Source organism: Ptychodera flava, chromosome 13 (genome assembly GCF_041260155.1).
Source record: "Ptychodera flava strain L36383 chromosome 13, AS_Pfla_20210202, whole genome shotgun sequence".
Lineage (NCBI taxonomy): Eukaryota > Metazoa > Hemichordata > Enteropneusta > Ptychoderidae > Ptychodera > Ptychodera flava.
The window spans coordinates 4,111,366-4,135,935 of NC_091940.1; the positions used below are offsets into that span (position 1 = coordinate 4,111,366).

Sequence of the window (24,570 nt, forward strand, 5' to 3'; positions counted from 1 at the left end):
AGGAAACACTCCTCTCCGGCAAATGACATGAATGTTAAAACATTAGGCACTTGCACATGCAATAACGACACTGCCTTTGCGAATAGAGAGAGTGGATGATCTATTCCTAATAAAACAATCACTGGTTCAGCTACTTTCATTTGTGTAAGTAAGGCATGGATATGCACTCAGTTTTCAACAGGTGCAAATAAAGTTGACAGGCGGGTAACTTTCAAACATCTCCATCCAACATTGATGAATATTTGGAAAGCCTATTACAATACCAGATTCTTTTGTTTTAATCTTGGTTCAACATTTCAATTAAGATACCAAATATATTGAACATCAAGGTCGATCCTCTTGCAATCTAGTAAACTCCATATACTTACACACTGTACATTTCCAAGGTGTTGTAACCATACAGATGTATCTAATACAGTATATTGAAATACTTCGCGCCCATAGTATTCTAAATATACTGATATTCATAACGATACTAAACGACAGTTATTGATTGTGTTCTATTCCAGAGGCTTGGTGATAATTACACTGGTATGCAGATAAGAATGGACAGTGAAATTGATCTAAATGTTGCTACACTTGTGTAATTGGTTTGTAAAGTTGTTCCAAAACTTGCCTCAGAAGTTGCACTGACTTGTTATAACTGCGGTGAAAATCAAAGAGCTTTTATGGACCCATAATAAACACACCAGGGAGTACACTTTGCAGTGCACTTCACATACACAGACTCGTATTACATTCCTTATATACTGCTGCTTTGAGTTACATTGTATCACAGCCAAGTCAGAGTCTAGTTGTCATTAGACTCTTGTTGCCTTTGCATTGTATGAAGTTCTTTGGCCAAAAAAATCATGATTTACAGGAAAAGATGTGTACATTCGCCAGAAGTAGTAAGTGAGAAAGTTGTCGAAATGTACGGGTATAGAAAGTCAGGAAATCTTTACCCCACACACACAGACACTAATCAGTGTCTTTATATCAACAATTGCAGCAGAAGCCTACTGTAAAACAACACTATCAATTGTTTGTTGTCTGCTAAAGTTGCCAATCCTGTAGTAAATTTTGAAACAACTTTACAAACCAATTACACAAGTGTGATAACATTTAGATCAATTTCACTGTCCATTCTTATCTGCATACGCCAGTAAATACTTATGTTTAAGTTTCAGAGCATCTAAAGATCAAGGTTGATGAAATAAAGAACCAGGTTGCTGCTATAGGTAAGCCATGCCTTGTAACGACATACAGTTCACAGTTCTATCCAGAATAGTAACAGGAATGTTAACACAGTATAAGTATATAAAAATTTAGTGGTTTCTATAAACCCACATTATCTTCAAAGGTTTTGTATTCATCCATACATCCAGGAGAAACGTTCTCGAGGGTCTATGATACATTTGGGAGCTTACGATTCAAAATGTATAATTCCTCATATTTAATGATTGTAAATCAAAGGTGCTGCCATTTCCCAGGATAACCTTTAGGCAAAAATTTAATGCAAAAAACAAAACAGGTTTCTTGAAAGTTTTAAACAAAGCGCATTGAACCTATTAGACAAACATGAGATTTTTAAGTCAAAATCTGCCCTCCATCACAAAACTGATTAAATGAAAAAAGATTTCATTGCTAGTCGTATACCTATGTTTTTGTTTCAGATGGCTTAAGGAACAAGGTTGAGGCAATAGGTAAGCTATTTCATGTAATGACATTTAAGGATGCAGTCCTCTATTGAAAAGTTACATAGAACAAGCCATAATTACACTTTCTTTGTGAGAGGAAAGAGTGGATAAGCTTGTTCTGATAAGAACAATCTCAGAGCTCATTAACTTGCAGTTTTCAGCATTCCATTCTCAACCTGGCTAAATGAACAAGATATCAGCGTAGGTTGTATACTTGTATTTTTGTTTCAGATGACATAAAGAACGAGATTGGTGACATAAAGAACAAGGTTGATGCGATAGGTAAGCTGTTTCATGTATTGAAATTTTGAGGAAACAGTCCTCCAGAAAAGTGACATGAATATTAACAAATTAGGCACGTGCACATGCAATTATGGTGCTGCCTTTGCGAATAGAGAGAGTGGATGATATATTTCTGATAAAACAATCACTGGTTCATCTACTTTCATTTGTTGTAAGCAAGGCATGGATATGCACTCAGTTTTCAACAGGTGCAAATAAAGTTGACAGGCAGGTAACTCTCAAATATCTCCATCCACCATTGATGGATAATGGGAAAGCCTATTACAATACCAGATTCTTTTGTTTTAATCTTGGTTCAACATTTCAATTAAGATACCAAATATATTGAACATCAAGGTCGATCCTCTTGCAATCTAGTAAACTCCATATACTTACACACTGTACATTTCCAAGGTGTTGTAACCATACAGATGTATCTAATACAGTATATTGAAATACTTCGCGCCCATAGTATTCTAAATATACTGATATTCATAACGATACTAAACGACAGTTATTGATTGTGTTCTATTCCAGAGGCTCGGTGACAATTAAATATTTATGTTTATGTTTCAGAGGATCTAAAGGACAAGGTTGATGAAATAACGAACCAGGTTGCTGTTTTAGGTAAGCCATGCCATTTAAAGACATACAAGTACACATTTCTATCCAGAATAGTAAAAGGAATGTTAACACAATATAAGTATATAAAAACGTACAGGTTTCTATAAACCCACATTATCTTCAAAGGTTTTGTATTTACCCATAAATCCAGGAGAAACGTTCTCGAGGGTCTATGATTCCTTTGGGAGCCTACGATTCAAAATGTATATATCCTCATATTAAATGATTGAAATCAAAGGTGCTGCCATTTCCCCGTGATAACATTTTGGCACATTTTTCAATGCTAAAAACAAAACAGGTTTCTTCAAAGTTTTAAACACAGGGCAATGAAACTATTGGACAAACACGAATATGAGGTGTTTAGGTCAAAAATCTGCCCTCCATCATCATCTTGATTTCATGAACAAGACTTCACTGGTATTCATATACCTCTATTTTGTTTCAGATGCCTTAAGGAACAAGGTTGAGGCAATAGGTAAGCTTTTTCATGTAATGATATTTAAGGATGCAGTCCACTATTGAAAAGTTACATAGAACAAGCCATAATTACACTTTCCTTGTGAGAGGAAAGAGTAGATAAGCTTGTTCTGATAAGAACAATCTCAGAGCTCATTAACTTGTAGTTTTCAGCCTTCCATTCTAAGCGTTGATTGTATACTTATATTTTTGTTTCAGATGACATAAAGAACGAGATTGGTGACATAAAGAAAAAGGTTGATGCGATAGGTAAGCTGTTTCATGTACTGACATTTTGAGGAAACAGTCCTCTCCGGAAAAATGACAGACCGGCTAGCTGAATCTTATCACCAGTATCCACCCGTATTTCAAGTTAATTTTATGTAGCTCAGATGACCTATTTGCATTTGTCAAACACCAGCATTCCAACTTTTTCCACTCGTAATTTTAAGCAATTTGATTGCAATGGAGTTCTGCAGCTTTGTTTGAAATGCTTGCTGTATTGACCCTTTCCCTGAAACTTTCCATGCCGCTAAATGCAGGTGTCCCTGTTCCATCAATAGGTGTTTCTCGCCTGTGGGTGAGATTAGGAGGTTGTCCATAGAGGAAAATAATATTGGATTGTCTGTGCACATTAGCAGGAGTGTAGGCCACCATGTCTAAGATTGCCAAGTTGGTGTAATCAGAGTCATTTCTGTTTCGTCTTTCTGAATTTTTAGCAAACATATGTCTATCATGTAGAATAGTGGAAATGCATACGCTTTTAGTGTTTTTCAACTGATTTGAAATGCACTTGTTTTGACTGCATAGGGGTGTGGTTTAAACTCACATATTTTGGTGTTTGGGCATTCAGTCTGTCAGCAATATTGCGTTGCCAAGTGAAGCCTCACTTCTGTTTCTGCTACAGAATCAAATCGTGGGGTTTCCTAAGTAAGACAAGTTTTGACTTTACCTGGTTTTGTTTCTTGTTGGCTTGTACTGCCCTGGCCAGCCTCTTTTTTTGTTTTGAATTTGATGTATCTGCCCCCATCACGTCCACCTCTGGATATGGATGAGGACCCACCTCGAAAGGGCTGGAATCGGTCTCGTGGTCTACTCTGATATTCAAAGCGAGGTCGCTTTAATTGTTGGCTACCTAGAGTTCCTCCTATTTCCTGGGCCTTTCTCTTCACCTTTACATGTCTTTCAAGACAATTTAATGATAATGCCCGAGCTCGGGCATATTTTTATCACAGGCTTTGCTTTCTTCTGGCTACAGGCAATTTTAGCAACTATACCTAATCTACGTTGGTATATTGTAGACACATTAGCTTACCAAGCATTAGTATTGGTTGCTCAACCAATGATAACATTGTCTGCAGGTAGGTTTCCTCACCTGCTTTCCCGCAACGAATGTCCTTCATTTGAGAGCATAACTTACCAAGTGGTCCCATGACATTAAGAACCCTTTGTTGTACGCGTTTCATACCTGTGTCTATATTAAAACACTATTGCCTGGTCATGAGGGCTATAGTGACCGTCTATTACCCGAGGGGCCGTGTGTTACCAGAAACACATCGCTATTCCCCGAGGCCGTAGGCCGAGGGGTATAGCGATGTGTTTCTGGTAACACACGGCCACGAGGGGTAATAGACGAGCGCTATAGCCCGAATAAAGACCAGGCTATAGGTGTTTTATAACACACCACATGCTCATGTTGTATTGTTATATAGTTTTTAATGTGTTTTGATATTTTGCACCGCAACAATCCATTGTGACAAGTTTACTGGGGGATGTTTCCACAGCGCTTTCAGTTGTACGTGGTACCACTTTCTTTCAAAAAATATTCAAAGCATACCTAGCGACATCCTTAGTTGCACCTTAATCTTTTCCGTCGATGAGCTATTCAAGTTCCTACGCTGTTGGAATGTTGGAAAATGTTGGAAAATCTGTTTTAGAGAATGTGTCGTCACCTATCCCGGACGCACATCACGTTCTAGTCACCGCCATTGTTGCAAAGCTGCAGACGACACTACGGTCACGTGACCGGGTACTTTTCCAAATTTGGTCAGAACTATTTCCCTAGGGAAATAGCTTTTCAAAAAATACCCTCTGACGTCACTTTTGTCGATTCGCTGGGACTAGACGTATCTATTTTCTCGTCACGTGACGTATTCTGGCGAATCGCGACACGGAATGAGCATGTGGAGTGTTATAATGACACATATCTTACTACTTCGTTTATCGATCATTTCTTCCATGTAAGCTCAATTTTAGCAGCCTTTAATATGCTAATATTTAGCACAGGTCTGTCCTCCAACACCTTGCCTTCAAAAGTGTTATCTGACAAAAAGTAAAGTTTCGTTTTACATAGCCAATCATATCAGCATCCAGCTTACTTTTGTTCATAGGCAGTTGGGTCAAACCTGGTGTAAGAATCAGAGTCAACATCATTTGCTTCTTTGAGGCACTTTCTTTATGCTCCCCTTTGTCTGTTGAATCATCACTCTTTCTATTTGCACTGCTTTTTGAGTCATCACTATCAGTATCGCTCGAAGTGGAAGTGTTACTATCAGTGCTAACTGTAGTACTGCTATCACTACTACCTGAGTCTGTGGTATCAATGTCACTATCACTCTCTTCATCAGTGCTAGTATGTCTATCAAACTTGCCTCTGTATGGCTTTTTTCTGCCCTTGCACTTTCGGCCTGATTTTCGAGGAGCTTTCTCAGGTATTCTATACCCGTCTACGTCTAAGCTTGCCTTAGGTGCAGCTTCACTGTAGTCCGATCTGATTGAAATCAAATGTAGAGTACGGCGACGTCTCTGTACTTGCGCGGTATTCTCTTGCTGTCGCCTCTCACTTTGAGAAGACGACAACAAGAGAAAACAACGCAAGTACAGAGACGTCGCCGTACTCTACATCTGATTTTAATCAGATTGCACTGTAGTCTGTTCTATAGCTGGATTGTCCGTGGTCTGCTGCCACAACTGAAACACAATCAATCTGCAATGATGTTTTAGAAAATTCAGATATTGTGTTTCAGGAATAGTGCTGTACACTTTCCCTCACAAGTTCTCGGTGCGGTGTGATTTTATCTAGATATTTAGAATGGCTGTGATACAGCTTGGATTACGACAGCATTTTTTTCTCTGACATCATATGTTAAAGGAGGATATGGAGAGGAGTACAATGAGTAAATTTCTAACTTTGAAGGGCTTGGTCAATAGAGGGCGCTAAGCGAAGTCATGAAGAATACAGAATTTTACCTTAGGAAAGTTAATGAGATAAAATTCACATGTTTAAGATAACATAATTTAGAACCATGCTCAACATAAATGAAATAATCGTATCATGGGCATTAGATATCATATTTCGAACATAGCTTCAACAACCGAAAGCATGGCTCATTTTCTTTAATATTTGCAGTAAGAGCAGGCACAACGTACATATTTCACTACTCTTCACTCCCGAACAAGTTATGCAAGGATTTCTGTTGCAGAAACCAGGAATCCTACACAGCTATACCTAATATTTCTTGCTACACGTGTTCAATCATAGCTGGCTAACATCTCTACGCTAACTGACTCGGCAAAACGTGGCAGTTCTTGTACTTTTAAAGTTCTGCGAGTCTTGCTGTATGGAGACGGTATCAAGCTGGAAAACATTAACTTGGGAAACATACCGGTCAAAGTCACAAGCACTGTTATATCACGTCAATCTTTCACGAAAGATTACATGTAGATGGAGAACTGTCCACGCGTATAATACAACCAGGAGTGATTTTTTTGACTTATAGATCCGAATGAAGGTATTACCCTTGATGCAGATGTTTTTCCTTTTTTAGCCACCATTCGTTCATAAGTAAACATATACTGAGGCTAAGTATTGAGATTAGGTACTGAGTATGAGGCTCATGCTATCTTGATGAAGAACTGTTCAATATCTCATACTTTTGTGTCTGTGTTTCAGAGAATTTGACGCTAAAGGTGGATGAAATGGGTAAGCATTTCAATGAATTCATATTTAGGGACACACATCTTTTAGGAGAGACACAAATTTCCAAAGAAGTGAGCAATATTGCAGCGGGAGTTGGTCTCTACAAGCCAGAGAACTATAGGAATAACGATGAAATGATGAAAATACAAGTCGGAATAGCAGAGCGTCTCATAATGTTTGCAAATTGTTAGTGGCAGAGTTCGTACATTATGCATGTGAAGTATCACTTATGCCTTAACTCAATGCTAAGGACAAAGTGTGTCAATTTTCGGAGCTTTAAATTTCACTAATATGAAAGAAACATCAATGAACTTGAGACGGCAGTAAGATATGTTGCTAGGATCGATGATGATTACACTTTGAATAGACAAGATTGGGTGAATAAGTTATAATAATTAACACCAGAATGAAATCGTTGTTTCATCATCAGACATAAGGCAAACTGCGTCATCGTTTTTCATAAACATTTAATGCTTAGCAGTTTAAAAGATAATTTGTATTTCAAACTTCAATTACGGGCTTTTGGTTCTGTGATATCAGATTGGGAAATATCACAGAGATGAAGCGATTGTTTCATTCAAAAAGGGAATTGCGATTTTATTCACATTACAAATTTGTGCATATTGCTTCGATGTCTCATCGAATTTCTAGAATAATTACTGACTAGGTATAATTGGACTGTTTCCTGTAAATCTCAATTTGACGTATATGAGGTGTCACCTCTAGAAATTCCAGCTATAAAGTAACAACAGAGTTTCGTTTACTGAATATTTTAAACGGACAGCAGTTCGTTAAATGTTATTATGGTTGAGTAGATAAACAACTACTTTTTCACATACTTCCATATCCATATTCCATAAAGTATGTTAAAATAAAAAAGACTGAAAAAGCTTTCTAAACACAACCTATTGTGTTCAATCTGCGATGTCTTTTGTTGCTGAGTGAATACTAGTCCAAACCATACTTCAGTTACAAGTTAACAACACCATTTGGCATTATTTACATACTTGCTATGTTGACAAGATTAACACCAGCCATTTAAACACAATTCTTGCAGTGGTATAAGTAAATTTGTTTTACAGAATGAACGAAAATCATTCAAAATACAACGCAAGTTGCAGTCAATGGAGTTTTACATAGTATTTAATGTTTAATATCGTGTACAATAATATAATGTTTTTGATATTTGACATATGACAAAATAGCGGGACTACGAGCCAATTTCACTGAATGACTACTTCAGCAAACAGTACAATTTCTTGTCATGATTAAGATGATAGTATTAATCCAATGTTCATGAAATGACAAGGCTGTCTATGAGTCATTTCGTGGAAAGAAACATTCACAATTAGTTTGTTTTTCACTTTCTGTAGTACGAGCCTTGCCACAGAACTCTGGCGTCGAACACTTGGCTCTACAATCTCCGACAAAGACAGTTGACAGGTCAACTTTGAAGCTTAAATCAGGTAAGACATCTTCATAGAATTAAGGAGCTTGCATCAGGTATATGTCAGACGAGAGAAAGTTGTAAGAGCGATATGCTGTACGCATTGTCGTTCAATATCTTCTAAGCGTTAATTTCCTCATTCGAATCATAAATTTTAGTCAGCCTGGATAGCAAATTGGAAATGAATGCTATGTAAATAAGTAAAAAAACAAAATACTAATTAATAAATCGGTCCGAAAACATACAATTAGAGTGATTCAACGCCTAGAATGGCTTATCTGGAGTAAGTGTCACATCACGTTTTAAAATGTTCTCTTTTAATACTCTCGTATGACGTCACATATTTCAATAGCGTAGATTGTACATTTCTCATAATCATTAAAACATCTCTTTTTCTTGCTGCTTGGCATTTGAACAGTGCAAAGTCTTTAACAAAGAGGAGATTATTGTGAAGTTCAGTCAAATCTACGGCTGGTTGACAAAACCACTGAGAAACAGAAACAGAGTCGCAACGCTTGCATGCCTTTTGTTCCATGGTCGTCTCGGTAGACTATTGGCTTTTCATATTAAAATGAGCTCCAAAGGTGTTAAACTTTTGGAGGCTTTGTTTGTGGTTGATAATTACACGAGATTATGCGAAAAATACGACGAGATGGCATCGTACTCCCAGTCGCGTAGCAACCATAGTTACTTTGTGAGCTCCCAGGCCAGAAACACTACTTCACGCCAATCAAAACATAACACGCCAGCAGTTTCATAAACATGTCCTTCCTTGACGCACGTGTAAAAGACGGTATGACTGACCGTAAACCATTGAGTAAAACCAGACAGTATCGATAAAAGACTTTCAAATTTGGTTCAAACACACTCATTATATATTCATAAAATTATGAGAGGAATTTTTAAAACGGTAAAACTCACTTTCCTGAAGCTCAAAACACTCCCGTTTTCGCCAGCACGTCAATTCTGCTCAGCACCACACGACAACAACAACACAAACTTTGCCGAACATACTTTCGCTTAACAATTGGCGAAAATCCGAAAATTACCGAAGGATGCATGGTCGGCACTCTTCGGAAAAGAGAGGCGAGAGCAACCTGAGGCGACGCGAACATGGATGGTTACGTAACCGCTTCACACCTTAAACAATACCCGTTGCGACTCTGTCTATGTTTCTCTGTGACAAAACACAGACTTACTTCAACAAAAATGCTGGAATGCAGGAATGAGTGGGTCTGTAAAGTGTGTCCACCCTGATCATTTTCTGCATCTATCTTTGCATGTAGAGCTATTAGAATACATGACAGCTCCAAATCCGTTCTTCGTTGGACATGAAGGTAAACTTCGACAGATGTATGAATCATACAACAAGAATCAACCTAAAGATGCCGATAGCGATCCAACGCAGAGGAGAAGTGTTGTTCATGTAAGTATTGTAGCATAAGGGTTACTAGTAGACTATTCTTTTACTTGGATCAACAGCTGTCATCGCAATGTAACATATCTTAGTTTGGTCTTCAGTTTTTAGCTCCCATAGCCATATGTATATATGGCAATGGAAGCTATTCTTATAGGCTAGGGAAATGTCTGTATGTCTGTATGTCTGTATGTCTGTGTGTCTGTATGTCTGTATGTCTGTATGTCTGTATGTCTGTCCGTCAACATCAAAAACTCCAAAACCGCTGTACATTTCATCTTGATATTTGGTGTGTACATGGATGATGGGCTGTAGATGAGATTTTGTTCAAATGAAGTTGTCATTGCCAAAAATATGCAAATTAAGTGAAAAAATGTAAAAACAGTCAAAATTGAAAAAACTCAATAACCACTGAGCAGATTACATGAAAAATTAGCATGTAAGTACTTTGGGCTGACATGAAATGATTGTGCACATCTTGGGTCAGTATCTTGGACTTGCTATTTTTCATGAATTTTTTTTGTAATTTTCTCCCATTTTTGGTCAAAAAATCTCCTGTTCTGAAACCACAAGTCCGATTGATTTGAAACTTGGTATGGAAGTGCATAGGAGTGACCTTTCCCAAATTTGGGCAAATCGTGGTGAAATTTGCATATTATAGTTTACATGTCCATAGACTCCCATGTATAAGGCAGATCTCCATAGACTCCCATGTATAAGGCCACAAAAAATAAAAATTTAGTTTCTCATCGTATTCATATTGCAAAAAGGATGCAGTGACACAATTTTAGTCCCCACGGATGAAGTCCAGTGAGCTTATAGATTGAGTCATGTCCGTCTGTTCGTCCATCCGTGAGTCCATACGTTCACGCAGATATCTCGGATATTTTGACAAAATGTCATGTGACCTTGATGACCTTTGATCTCAAATATACATATTTGTCCATAACTCAGTAACCACAAGTGCTACCACCCTTCATATATGGTATGATGGGACACCTTATGACGCCACATATTGTACCTCATTAATTATGCACATAACTAATTTTGAGCGAGCCAATAGAGCTAGAGGTCTGATTTTTGGTATATAGGGATAACTTAGCAATACAATTTTTTTGACAAAATGTCACGTGACCTCAGTGACCTTTGACCTCAAATATACATATTTGTCCATAACTCAGTAACCACAAGTGCTACACCCTTCATATTTGGTATGATGGGACACCTTATGACGCCACATATTGTACGCCATTAATTATGTGCATATCTAATTTTGAGCGAGCCAATAGAGCTAGAGGTCTGATTTTTGGTATATAGGGATAACTTAGCAATACAATTTTTTTGACAAAATGTCACGTGACCTCGGTGACCTTTGACCTCAAATATACATATTTGTCCATAACTCAGTAACCACAAGTGCTACACCCTTCATATTTGGTATGATGGGACACCTTATGACGCCACATATTATACCTCATTAATTATGCACATATCTAATTTTGAGCGAGCCAATAGAGCTAGAGGTCTGATTTTTGGTATATAGGGATAACTTAGCAATACAATTTTTTGACAAAATGTCACGTGACCTCGGTGACCTTTGACCTCAAATATACATATTTGTCCATAACTCAGTAACCACAAGTGCTACAGCCTTCATGTATGGTATGATGGGACACCTTATGACGCCACATATTGTACCTCATTAATTATGCACATATCTAATTTTGAGCGAGCCAATAGAGCTAGAGGTCTGATTTTTGGTATATAGGGATAACTTAGCAAAACAATTTTTTTTTGACAAAATGTCACATGACCTCAATGACCTTTGACCTCAAATATACATATTTGTCTATAACTCAGTACGGGACTGGTCAGTTTCTTCGGCCTGGGGGGGGGGGGGGGGGCCGGTGGATTATTTTTTGCCGACGTCAAAAAGTGGCTGACCCCCCCCATTCCAAATTTTGAAAACAGGGTGACCCCCCCTATTCCAAATTTTGAAAACAGGGGACCCCCCCCCCCCCCGCACACGACAACTGTAATATGTAATAATATAATACTGTAATATATATATATATATATATATATATATATATATATATATATATATATATATATATATATATATATATATATATTATTTTACATACATTTATATTTTAAGTCATTCTATGTGTTAATGAAATTGTTGGCATGTCAGTTGTAAGATAGGAATTTCAAAGTGTCAATCTTAAAGTTTGAATACAGTACATTTGAATGAGCTGTGAATGTATTCCACACTTTCTATGCTTAACCAGATGTCCTGAACTGTTGTACAGGAATGGATGTCAATCATTAATATCAAACAGGAAAAAGCAGTAAATCAAAAACTTTGATGGGTGTTAAGACTGCCAGCCATCCAATTAAATCTCCTGAGGAACCATAGAGAGGCATTTAACCAAATCTGAAAAATGCAACTGGATGAAATTTGTGGCTGACACGATGCATTTTAGGCAATGATGAGCCTGTGTCGAAATTCAAAAACACACTGACCCCCTGTTGGCATTTCAAAAACATGGTGACCCCCCATATCACCAAAGTCAAAAACAGGGTGACCCCCCCCCCATGAATCCACCGGCCCCCCCAGGCCGAAGAAACTGACCAGTCCCTAACCACAAGTGCTACACCCTTCATATATGGTATGATGGGACACCTTATGACGCCACATATTGTACCTCATTAATTATGTGCATATCTAATTTTGAGCGAGCCAATAGAGCTAGAGGTCTGATTTTTAGCTCCCATAGCCATATGTATATATGGCAATGGAAGCTATTCTTATAGGCTAGGGAAATGTCTGTATGTATGTATGTCTGTATGTCTGTATGTCTGTATGTCTGTATGTCTGTATGTCTGTATGTCTGTATGTCTGTATGTCTGTATGTCTGTCCGTCAACATCAAAAACTCCAAAACCGCTGTACATTTCATCTTGATATTTGGTGTGTACATGGATGATGGGCTGTAGATGAGATTTTGTTCAAATGAAGTTGTCATTGCCAAAAATATGCAAATTAAGTGAAAAAATGTAAAAACAGTCAAAATTGAAAAAACTCAATAACCACTGAGCAGATTACATGAAAAATTAGCATGTAAGTACTTTGGGCTGACATGAAATGATTGTGCACATCTTGGGTCAGTATCTTGGACTTGCTATTTTTCATGAATTTTTTTGTAATTTTCTCCCATTTTTGGTCAAAAAATCTCCTGCTCTGAAACCACAAGTCCGATTGATTTGAAACTTGGTATGGAAGTGCATAGGAGTGACCTTTCCCAAATTTGGGCAAATCGTGGTGAAATTTGCATATTTTTAGTTTACACGTCCATAGACTCCCATGTATAAGGCAGATCTCCATAGACTCCAATGTATAAGGCCACGAAAAATAAAAATTTAGTTTCTCATCGTATTCATATTGCAAAAAGGATGCAGTGACACAATTTTTAGTCCCCACGGATGAAGTCCAGTGGGCTTATAGATTGGGTCATGTCCGTCTGTTCGTCCATCCGTGAGTCCATCAGTTCACGCATATATCTCGGATTTGTACCTCATTAATTATGCACATATCTAATTTGAGCGAGCCAATAGAGCTAGAGGTCTGATTTTTGGTATATAGGGATAACTTAGCAATACAATTTTTTTGACGAAATGTCACGTGACCTCGGTGACCTTTGACCTCAAATATACATATTTGTCCATAACTCCGTAACCACAAGTGCTACAGCCTTCATGTATGGTATGATGGGACACCTTATGACGCCACATATTGTACCTCATTAATTATGTGCATATCTAATTTTGAGCGAGCCAATAGAGCTAGAGGTCTTATTTTGGTATATAGGGATAACTTAGCAAAACAATTGTTTTGACGAAATGTCACGTGACCTCGATGACCTTTGACCTCAAATATACATATTTGTCCATAACTCAGTAACCACAAGTGCTACAGCCTTCATGTATGGTATGATGGGACAGCTTATGACGCCACATATTGTACCTCATTAATTATGCACATATCTAATTTTGAGCGAGCCAATAGAGCTAGAGGTCTGATTTTTGGTATATAGGGATAACTTAGCAATACAATTTTTTGACAAAATGTCACGTGACCTCGGTGACCTTTGACCTCAAATATACATATTTGTCCATAACTCAGTAACCACAAGTGCTACAGCCTTCATGTATGGTATGATGGGACACCTTATGACGCCACATATTGTACCTCATTAATTATGCGCATATCTAATTTTGAGCGAGCCAATAGAGCTAGAGGTCTGATTTTTGGTATATAGGGATAACTTAGCAATACATTTTTTTGACAAAATGTCACGTGACCTCGGTGACCTTTGACCTAAGATATACATATTTGTCCATAACTCAGTAACCAGAAGTGCTACACCCTTCATGTATGGTATGATGGGACAGCTTATGACGCCACATATTGTACCTCATTAATTGTGCACATATCTAATTTTGAGCGAGCCAATAGAGCTAGAGGTCTGATTTTTGGTATATAGGGATAACTTAGCAAAACAATTTTTTTGACAAAATGTCACGTGACCTCGGTGACCTTTGACCTCAAATATACATATTTGTCCATAACTCTGTAACCACAAGTGCTACAGCCTTCATGTTTGGTATGATTGGACACCTTATGACGCCACATACTGTACCTCAATAATTATGCGCATATCTCATTCTGAGAGAGCCAATAGAGCTGGATGTCTGATTTTTGGTATATAGGGATAACTATAGGAGAGAAATGTTTTGACCAAATGTCATGTGACCTCGATGACCTTTTACCTAAAATATATGTTTATGTCAATAAATAAGTAACCACAAGTGCTATGTCCTTTGTATTTAGTAGGATGGGAGACCTTATGACAACACATGCTTTACCTCATTAATTATGTACACATCTAATTCTGGGCAAGCGAATAGAGCTAGAGATCTGATTTTTTGGCATATAGGGATTAATTAGCAATATAATTTTTTTTTTCAAAATGTCATGTGACCTCGATGACCTTTGACCTTGATTATACATATATATGCATATTTCAGTAACCACAAGTTCTATACCCTCCAATTTTGATAGGATATTAGACCTTAAGATGTCACATCTTGTACCTCATTTATAATGCGCATATGTATTTCTTGGCTGGAGCCAATACTGCTAGAGGTCTGATCTTTTTTCCCGATTTAGAACCATAACCTAGACATGCCTCATATGTTTCAAATTGGGAACAACGACATAGACCTATGTGCCCATAGATCTCAACATATACACTCCAGTGATACTTCTTAATGACCACATTTTCCTGCCCCATCAAGACTAATACTCCTATTACAAGTGGGGACTATGTCATTGTAAATGACTTGTTGAGTTAATGGTTGTATCACAGTATTCGATATATCTAATTCTGTATTTTTTCCATTTTATATTCTGAATAATTACATTAAACATATTTCACTGTCTCCAGTACATTTCATTTAAGTATTTTCACTTCATGCACTTTATCCCTTTCACACATGTTCAAATATCTGACCAGAGAACAAACACTAATAGTCCAGGATGGGAGCTACAGTGTCATTGACGCTATTTTTTACTTTTATCTCCATTTGAGAAATTGAAAACGAACATTAGAGGAAGAAGGACATCCTCCAATTCTTAGTTCCCCTGATCCGAAAACTCACAATCAAAGAAGTAACAACCACAAGCACATCAAGGTTTCATTGAACGCTATGAGACAGATATGGATCATTCGTATATGCCACATTTTTACCACTTCCCATACGTTTCTAACAACACGACTTCTACTATCAAATGTTCATGATCCATACTAGGTAATCAATGGACCAGCTGGCTGTGGAAAATCTGAAATCGCCGTCCAGTATGTACATTCGTACTACAAATACTATAGCAACGTGTTATGGATTACTGCTGGCTCTCGAAAAACACTGGATTATGTCTTCAAACAGATGGTAAGTGCCTGTGTGGAAACGAGAAAAAAATACCGCAGCAGCTAAATGTCCTGCTTTTCGAAAGCCATTCAACATCTAATTTCAATGATCGATATAATTACTTTGACTGTCATTCAAGTTTTGACCGACCGGAAGATGTTCAACTAACAGTTTTACAGAAAGGTTTGTCCATTTGACATTGAAACGGTCTGCAACAGCCACGCAAACATACAACAGTGAAGTCATTCAAAGATATGAATCACTCGCTTAAAGTAGGTTTGGGGCATTGCAAGGTCCACCTTTTTGTAAGAAAGATACACGGCAATGTGCCTGAGCAATCTTTGTCCAGAATGTGCTTACAGACAAATCCTAGCTTTGTACGGAGCGATAAACAGGATAATCACTTAACAATAATACATTTCATTATATAAGCGCTGGTGCAAACACAGCAAGTAATAACAACGATTGTATTCTCTTCTTTATTCGTTGTCGATAAATGAATTCAAGGCGTCATTAGAACCAGTCGTCTATGATAATATTGGTCATTTCCTGTATGATGGCTGTGTTGACAAGTTTAAAAATGGGCATTTCGATAATATTTCAGGAGTAGAAATCTAACTTGTATCATAAATCAGAAGAAAACACTAGAAAATGCATTAACAATCACGGTTAATGGATTTGCAATGAGCATTCCTTTGTTTCTTTAACAGTCCGAGAAGCTGAATCTTTTTGGCGAAAAGAAGGACCTGCGAGCTGACGTCATAAGAAAGCAGTCAATGATTGGTTAACAGAGAAATCAAATTGGCTATTGATATTAGATAACGCCGATGACTCTGAATGCGTCTTTGATTATTTCCCTACATTCCCTGCAGGAGGTCACATCATTATCACATCACGTGACACATCACTTTCGTCATCTGTCTTATACAAAGAGGTCAAAACACTCTTTTTCATCAACCACTGGCGCTGAAAGATGCCATGCTGTTGTTACTGGCTAATTGCCGCATTGAAGGATCGTGTACAAATGCAAACCTCCTTGACGAGATCTCCAAGATGTCGGAAAATGATCACGAAAATTATGAAGCGCTGGAGTGGCTGGCAGGTCCAGATGGTTTAGATGGTTTACCATTAGCTCTCATTGCAGCCGCCAAATACATGAATGAAAACAATACTGATTTTTCTCAATATAAAGAGTTTGCACAAACTTGCGTGGACGATGAATTGTTTCCCACTAGTGAGGACGACCCACTCAGAGCCTGGTTGAGGGACATTGGTTTAGAAAAGTACCACTCTAAGCTCAGTGAAGTCACCAATAACTCGCTTACGGCTTTCTTGGAGCTAACAGAAGAGAAGCTGCACTCAATCGAAATGACGGATGAAGAAATCCGTAAATTCCTGGAAGAAAGAAAACGTGGCGTTAATATCAACAAATGGATGTACAAACGAAAACAAGTCTTAGCCACTTGGAGTTTAAGTTTCCGACAATTAGAGGAGACCAAGGGGGGAGAAGCGGCTCTTGAGCTACTGCAGATGTGCGTGTTCCTGGAACCAACAATTTCAGAAGACCTTATTGTGAAAGGAGCAGAATCCATCGGTCTGGATTGTCTGAAATCTAATTTGATGGAGAGGGTAGGAGGACATAAACCAATAGACCAACCTGTTAAAATCCGCCGAAACCTAAACAAAATACTACGAGGACTACGGAGACAGTGTCTCGTTAACAGTAACTATGAGAGCCACAAGCATCAAAAGTGTAATTTTACTATTCACAGAGTAATCAGAAAAGCGATTAAAGCGGGGCTCTCAAAAGAGAAAGAGCAAAGCGCGATGTCCAGTGCGATATCTCTATTGACCAACATCTTTCCAAGTTACAAAGAAATCTACAGTAAATTCACAGGTGTCTACCATCCCCTCCCAGAGGTAGAGGAGGAAGTAACAGTTCACACCAAATCATTATGTCGTAATTTGAGGAAAGATTTGCTGGAATCTAAACAAGTAGGAGATCCCACCCCTCTTCTGTATGCGGTGGCGCTGTTTTACAAACGTTTCAAACGGCTGCCAGATGAGGCTCTTCCGCTTTACACGAAAGCTGTAGAAGCAGCAACTACTATGACAACAGGAGATGATATATTTCGAAACCGTACACTGGGTTATGGCAAGTATTACTAATTAGTAAAATGTTTCTTGCTGTTGCTATTCGACCTTAGGGAGCCGTCATTATTTACGGTCGGGGGATGGGGCTTGGGGAGGGTGCACTCAAAAAATCGAAAGCTACAAGGGGGGATTGCTTAAAATATGGAGAGAAAGAAGGGGGATTTGTCAATTTTTGGTGCGAAACAAATTGAAACACCTCTCAGATTGTACCATTGTATATATCAATTTCTCAAATTTTCAATGCCAGAGGGGGAAACCCTCTCTCGTGCTCTACCCTTGGAATGGTCTAACATTTTACCAGTAAAACAACAAGTTGAAAGACACCTCTCAGATTGCACCAGATTGCACCGTTGCACATGCAGTTTCCAAAATTTTTAATAGAATTGAATCTAGGAAAAACCAAACTGTTGTGAATTGAGGCCTATTATCCCAGAGACATATGCATTTGACTATTGCTGTAACCACTTTGACGTTTAACCAAACCATTTAACCATATTAAGGCTTTTCATGAGAAACTCGCAGCTGGAGAAACTGCAAGGCTAGCTACGTTGCAAACAAATAATGAGTGGATTGAAAAAATACTGACTCTGACTGATGGTCCTCTAATATCGTTTAAAATGTAACAGTTTGCAAATGACACAAGAAATTCACAGATTTTCCATTCCTGTATATTCTTTCGGTCTTCCATCTCTGGCAGACTGAGAACTGTTTTTTACAAAATGTATTGTCATTGTTTGGTTGTTGAATATTATGAATCAAACAATAATCATGCGAAAAATGTAATTAAAATATCAGTGTTCGATGTCATTTTCAAACTGTTTTGCCGAGTGCAAAATAAATTTGAACACCATGCACTCAGATTGCACCATTATGCACAAAAATTTCTCAACATTTTCTCAACATTTTTAAGCGAGAGGGGGACCCTCAGTTTCACTTAGTAAAAAAACAAATTAAAAACGCCTCTCAGACTGCACCAGGCCGTGTAACTGCAGATATCAATTTCTCAAAAATTTCCACGCAAGATAGAGAACAGCCCCTCTGACACTTTCCCCCTCAGCCTCTCGCATGTTCTCCCCGTACTTTCAAATTCTGCTTTGTCAGATATCCTAGTGAAAACTATGTCATAATATCCATCAAAATTAAACAATACTTTATAGTTGGATACTCACTATGGTCGTAGCGTGAGCTTTTACGTATATATTTTGTTGTGACTTTGAAGTTCAGTTAGTTGCTTTCACCTTTTTCAACTGTCATGAGATAACCGATGATAATCTGGCAGGGTAGGCCTACACCAGGATTTGAAAGGTCTTTACTATTGCTGTATCTTTGAAAATTTTACAAATACATGTATTGGTATTTAACTTTTCTAGGGGGGGGAGATCAGTGAAAATTTCTGTTAAAGAGGGAGTTACTCAAAGTCACAATGGTTGGCAGGGGAACACGCGAAATTTCGGAGTTTCCGATGAAATTCCTCCGACCCCCAAGCCGAAAATAATGACGGCTCCCTTAAACGATCTTCCTTCTGCAAATATAATGAGTACGTAGATGACTACACATAGTTCAGTGTCAGCCATTGATTTTCATGAACTGCAAGTAAATAGAATGCAGTCACAATATAATCTTGTCATTTTCGTGAAATTTCTCAAAGATTAGGCAAGAGAAGGTTCTTCAAAAATGCACACAAAGGTAGTGTAAAAATTCTAAAGTGCTGACTGAGCAATGCGATGGACAATGCTATGTTTATAAATAGCACAAGTGGGAAAATCTGCAGAGTCAGCATTTTCTACTGACTTGTTCTTTTTTAAGAACAATCTTGCCATTTATCTTGGAATCTAGCTCGGTTACATCGTTTTTGAATGCATTATTTTTTCAAACTGACATGTACCGAGCATGCAAATATCAACAGTACGATGATTTCTGCATTTTTAAATCACATCGATAGCTCTCCTATGAATATAATATGGATAACTCACCTTAAAGTGATGAAGTAGGTCGCCTTGAACAAAATAAAACACAGATAGTCTTGCTTCAATTGTTGTGCATTCTTGATTGGTTAAATCATAAAACTACATGTACTTGCATTTCTGTCAGCAGGAGTGGTTAGGTTGGTATTACCTCACTGATCAAATTGCGATTTTTAACTCTTTAGCTCAATATCAACTCGGCAAAGTGCTGATAGAACTTGATAAGGATGAAGCATTTGCCATCTTGAAACAGCAGAAGATCACTACAAGAAAATCTCAGAGAAAAGAGCCGAGAGCGGTAATGAGGAAGACTGTGAGGATAAACTGTACATGGCAAAACGTAAATAACTTTTATCAGTGAAATATAGTATATATAGCTTGCCATGGCAAAGCTTGCTAAATCAATCTCACGCAATTGACTGTGTCGCATAATTTCATTTTCTAAACAGTCTGATATATTTCCGCCAGTGTTTATATCCATAGCTGTACTTCAAAAGAGCCTTACTGAAATAGTTTGATACAGAACCTGGTCACACATCTAAGTTCCTTGAGCTATCTTGTTCAAATTATTTCTATGTCCAATTTCTATGTCCATGTATTTATGCCTTCAAATGTCATTCTTACGAACAGTTAACTTCGCACAAGCAAGAGCGCATGAAAAGGGGTATCTGAGAAATTACCAGAAACCTGTTCCTAATGACGACACTCTGAATATCATCGAGGAAAAATTAGAGACTGCAATACGTATCACGGAAGAATCATCGAAAATCATCGAGGAAAAATTACAGACTGCAATAGATATTACGTTGGAATCATCAAACCATGATCATCAAAAATGGAGAGCTATAAGTAAGTACTTCGATCAGCCAAAAGACTCTGAAAGAATGATACCAAGCTGAAGATTTCCGGGAAAGATGACAAACATCTCCGTCATTCGATTTTGTATGTTTAAGTATTTCTTTTCAAATTGATCGGTGAATACATAGGCTAAAGCGTGCGTAGCGTAATTTTACACTGTGTACACTTTATTTCAGCTATGCATGAATATGCACTTTTCCTCGGCCGAAAAGAGCCAGTGGATAAAAACAAAGTCGAGCAGTTACTGCGAGAATCTCTAGAGATGAAAAGTAAACTGTGGGCGTCAGATCATGTGAGCGTGGCGATAGGTAAGTGATTAAGATATTGTTTCGGCTATCACAGCCTGGAATTTGAATAAAGAGATCACAAATTGATGAAATAAATCTGCTTCATTTAAATATTACTTAGCTGATAGACCATGTACTTAAACTTGTAGACTTATGTAAGCATTGCAGTGATGGACTTGGGAACGTCCTCTACGACAAAATTGGTAAAACAGAGGTTCAATGATTAATACTGTACCATTTTTTAGGAAAGACAGATCTGGCCAGATTCTATCTTCTGAATAAAGATACCAGTAAATACAAAGCAGTTGAAGATCTTCTGGAACAAGCACTGAAGATGAAAGAACGCGTTCTGCCTCACTATGAACAGTTCTTAAGTTGGCAGATGGGTGTCTATTATCTCGTAAGACTGTACCAGATTGTAGACAATGAAGAGAAGAGGAAGAAATATGAAGACATTCTGAAGGCGAAATCAGATAAACCATTCGAAGAATTACACGATTCTTACGGAGGTAGTGTTTCACATTTATTTCATGTTTGTCTGACTGTGTGAATATTGCCAATAACACGATTCTTTTATTTTCACCTGGTGGCGTATTTTAACATGTATGATTTGAAATGTGAAAATGGCAATTGCATTATATCATTTAGGAAAGAAATTATGTAACAATTTGCGAGACAAAGTTTACGTACTTCTTCTAAGCATGCAACATTTATAGAACGATAGAATATTAAAATTTGTGTACTTTTTTCCTTGCAGGTTTCCCGCCAGACCCACTGATTTGGGCCTAATTTATCAAAATTCTGAAACCGTTGAAAATGTAAACCGTGTTTACAGACTACTGGAAATAGATGTGGTGGTGGTACATATTAAGTCTTTTAGTGCAAATACTGCCTCAAGCAATGAACTTAAAAAGGCAGCGGTGTGGTACCTGAAACTAGAGAAAAGTGAAGTCAAGTTGCGTCTTTATGTACACTGTATTTAGTTTGCAAAACTGTAGTTATTTTCTGTGTATAATTTTTGTTTTCAGTTTTATATCGTAAAATTCAATACTTAGTATAGGTCATATAGTGTTCAAAATATCAACAAAAGTAAGAAGGTAGATTTAATTATTTCTGAATCCTTGCAATAATTGATATAAAAGAAGTTCACTGTTATGAAGCAACACACGTTCATCGAAAAAATATTAATTTACAAATACATTCTTCAAGAATATCAAGTTTCATTATTACATGAATCGCAAAACTATCGGGAAGAGAGACAGAGGGTAGAGGGAGGAGAGGCGCCTAAGAGCCTAATTCAAAGTATATAAATGAGTAGTGTAGTGGATGAATTGACAATTTTTATAGATACATGACTTTATACGTGATGTCTCGTAGAAATTCTTTTCGTTTAGGAATTTCAAAACACAAATTAATGGATACTCGCAGACAGATATGACATCCTCACCTAGAAAAATAACGACCATTTACATGGGAAACTAACTTCATCAATTGTAGGGGCTGCATAGGAAATGTAAGCAAGACATAGAAATAAGGATAGATATAAATAGAAATAAAGATAGATATAAATTTCAAATACTCTGATTTTACGTCCACGAGTACTCGACATTTAGTATCTTCCAAAAGCTTCACTCTATAGTATGTAGATTGTGTAATAGAACCGGCGCAACCTTAAAAGATGTCAGAACCCTCACATATAGTTGTGTACTATTTGTGTAATGTTGAAGAGCTTGGCGACAACTATACAACTGTTTGTACATTTTTGACTGTCAGGTTGTGAATGGTAATAAATTGTTATGGGTAAATGTTTTGTGTGTGTATTTTGTCTTGCCTTCTTTCATTGTTCATTTGTCTTTACAACTTGAACACTGGACAGTGTGCTGTCTGTCGTTTCATTCATCTGTCATTGGACACACAGAAATCTAACTTTTAGACTCATTACACAAGTACCATTGACGAGAAAAGACGAAAAAGTCAAGAAAATTATCAAGATTTGGTTTTGTTGACAGTCTCAATACACACTAAATGATATCAAGATTTAATAAATCTCCTGTGTGTTGGAACGTCAAGGCCTGGTAATTGCTTCTTCGAAAATTATGTAATGAGGACAAGTGATATCATTGTGAGGTTCTAAATACCATGCATCAAACCAGTGGACACGACATTTCAAGTAGCATTAAACCAATATGACATGTCATCATTACCTGTGCAATATTTGGAGGAGGAATGGGTTACTCAAGGAACGTTTTGCTCATCAATTAAAATTCAAGTACTTTACTGTCTAAGGACATTATCTTGAATGATTTATGATTACTCTTGTACATCACTGGAATGAAAACTGAAGAATTACAGTAAAAATCGAAATCTTATCAAGCTCGATTAACATCGATTATTTTTTATATTACTCTGGTTCGATATCATGTAGCCGGTTACCCTTAACTTGTCTCTTAAGTCTTTAACATTGAGTCACATCAGTATCAGATATTGTCACTATACCATAGCCAGTGGCATCTTGTAGTTGTACTAATAGTCCATAGATGTAGGGGGTTTATTAGCAAAACATGATGTTTTGTGAATTTATTATCATTGAAGGTACATTATGTATACGCCTAATCAATGGTTGAATTTACGACCACTGTGTAATTATGCAATAAAGTAGCTTTGTGAGCCCACTTACAGATTCCTTATATATCATAAGTTTGCTCTTGCAGCATCAATTTCCTATACATGCATAATTTAGAGGCGGTCTATTGATATAAATGTTGTACAGCTTTTACGGGCTACTTAGATTTCCGTCTGGTGAACAGAGCTTTAAAAATGGTGAAGTCATCTGCGTACGTTCAGTGCTGATGATGAATTAAGCAAATACCGTAGGAGCTACGAAGATGTATACATTTTTCATATCTGAGCGGCTCAACCCAACACGTACGACGAGAGTTGCAATCTCAATAGTCTAACTTAAATCATATTGAGGCAACAAAGACATGAACGTTACATGAGTTGAGATAATATATGTGAACTATTTTATATTACTTTTTCGGTAGACGCCCGTGCACAACTACCACATCTCAATAACAGTTGTCTTCCCGTGCATGAAGGATCTGTGGATATTTTGACAAAATCAAAAATCGCATTATGAAAACATTTAGGTCTGGCGGGACAAAGGAAATGAAAAACGCTAAGAATTTGCTATTATTACAGTATTCAGAGAAACAGAATTAATAAACAACTACAAAGTCTGTTAGAGAAGAGCCTAGCTGTGCTATATGATGACATCACTTCAATCTGGAATCGATATTGAAGAAGTTAAGACCATTTTGAAATTTTATTGGAAATCAACAAAAACTCAGAAATTTGGATTCGTTATTTTACTTCATACAAGGGAAATAAGGCACATCTGAACGATTCGACACATAAGTCCTCAACGTTG

At 37.4% G+C, this 24,570-nt stretch overlaps 1 protein-coding gene across 2 annotated transcripts in view; it reads left to right on the plus strand.

The window, feature by feature from the left end:
• The window catches only part of LOC139147144 (uncharacterized protein PF3D7_1120000-like), a 30,462-nt gene extending 7,512 nt beyond the window's left edge, over positions 1-22,950 (plus strand). Inside the window, exons 9-23 of one of the 2 annotated variants that reach the window (XM_070718051.1) lie at positions 1,164-1,220; positions 1,656-1,685; positions 2,538-2,588; positions 3,031-3,060; positions 3,261-3,311; positions 6,994-7,023; positions 8,394-8,486; positions 9,754-9,893; positions 15,761-15,898; positions 16,588-18,032; positions 20,181-20,335; positions 20,626-20,844; positions 21,030-21,161; positions 21,386-21,649; positions 21,898-22,950. In XM_070718051.1, the coding sequence (XP_070574152.1) occupies positions 1,164-1,220; positions 1,656-1,685; positions 2,538-2,588; positions 3,031-3,060; positions 3,261-3,311; positions 6,994-7,023; positions 8,394-8,486; positions 9,754-9,893; positions 15,761-15,898; positions 16,588-16,665 (698 nt within the window). In that variant the 3' untranslated portion in view covers positions 16,666-18,032; positions 20,181-20,335; positions 20,626-20,844; ... (1 more) ...; positions 21,386-21,649; positions 21,898-22,950. The remainder of the gene's footprint in view (positions 1-1,163; positions 1,221-1,655; positions 1,686-2,537; positions 2,589-3,030; positions 3,061-3,260; positions 3,312-6,993; positions 7,024-8,393; positions 8,487-9,753; positions 9,894-15,760; positions 15,899-16,587; positions 18,033-20,180; positions 20,336-20,625; positions 20,845-21,029; positions 21,162-21,385; positions 21,650-21,897) is intronic. The other variant, XM_070718053.1, reaches the window with a different exon arrangement.
• The last annotated feature ends 1,620 nt before the right edge of the window (positions 22,951-24,570 follow it).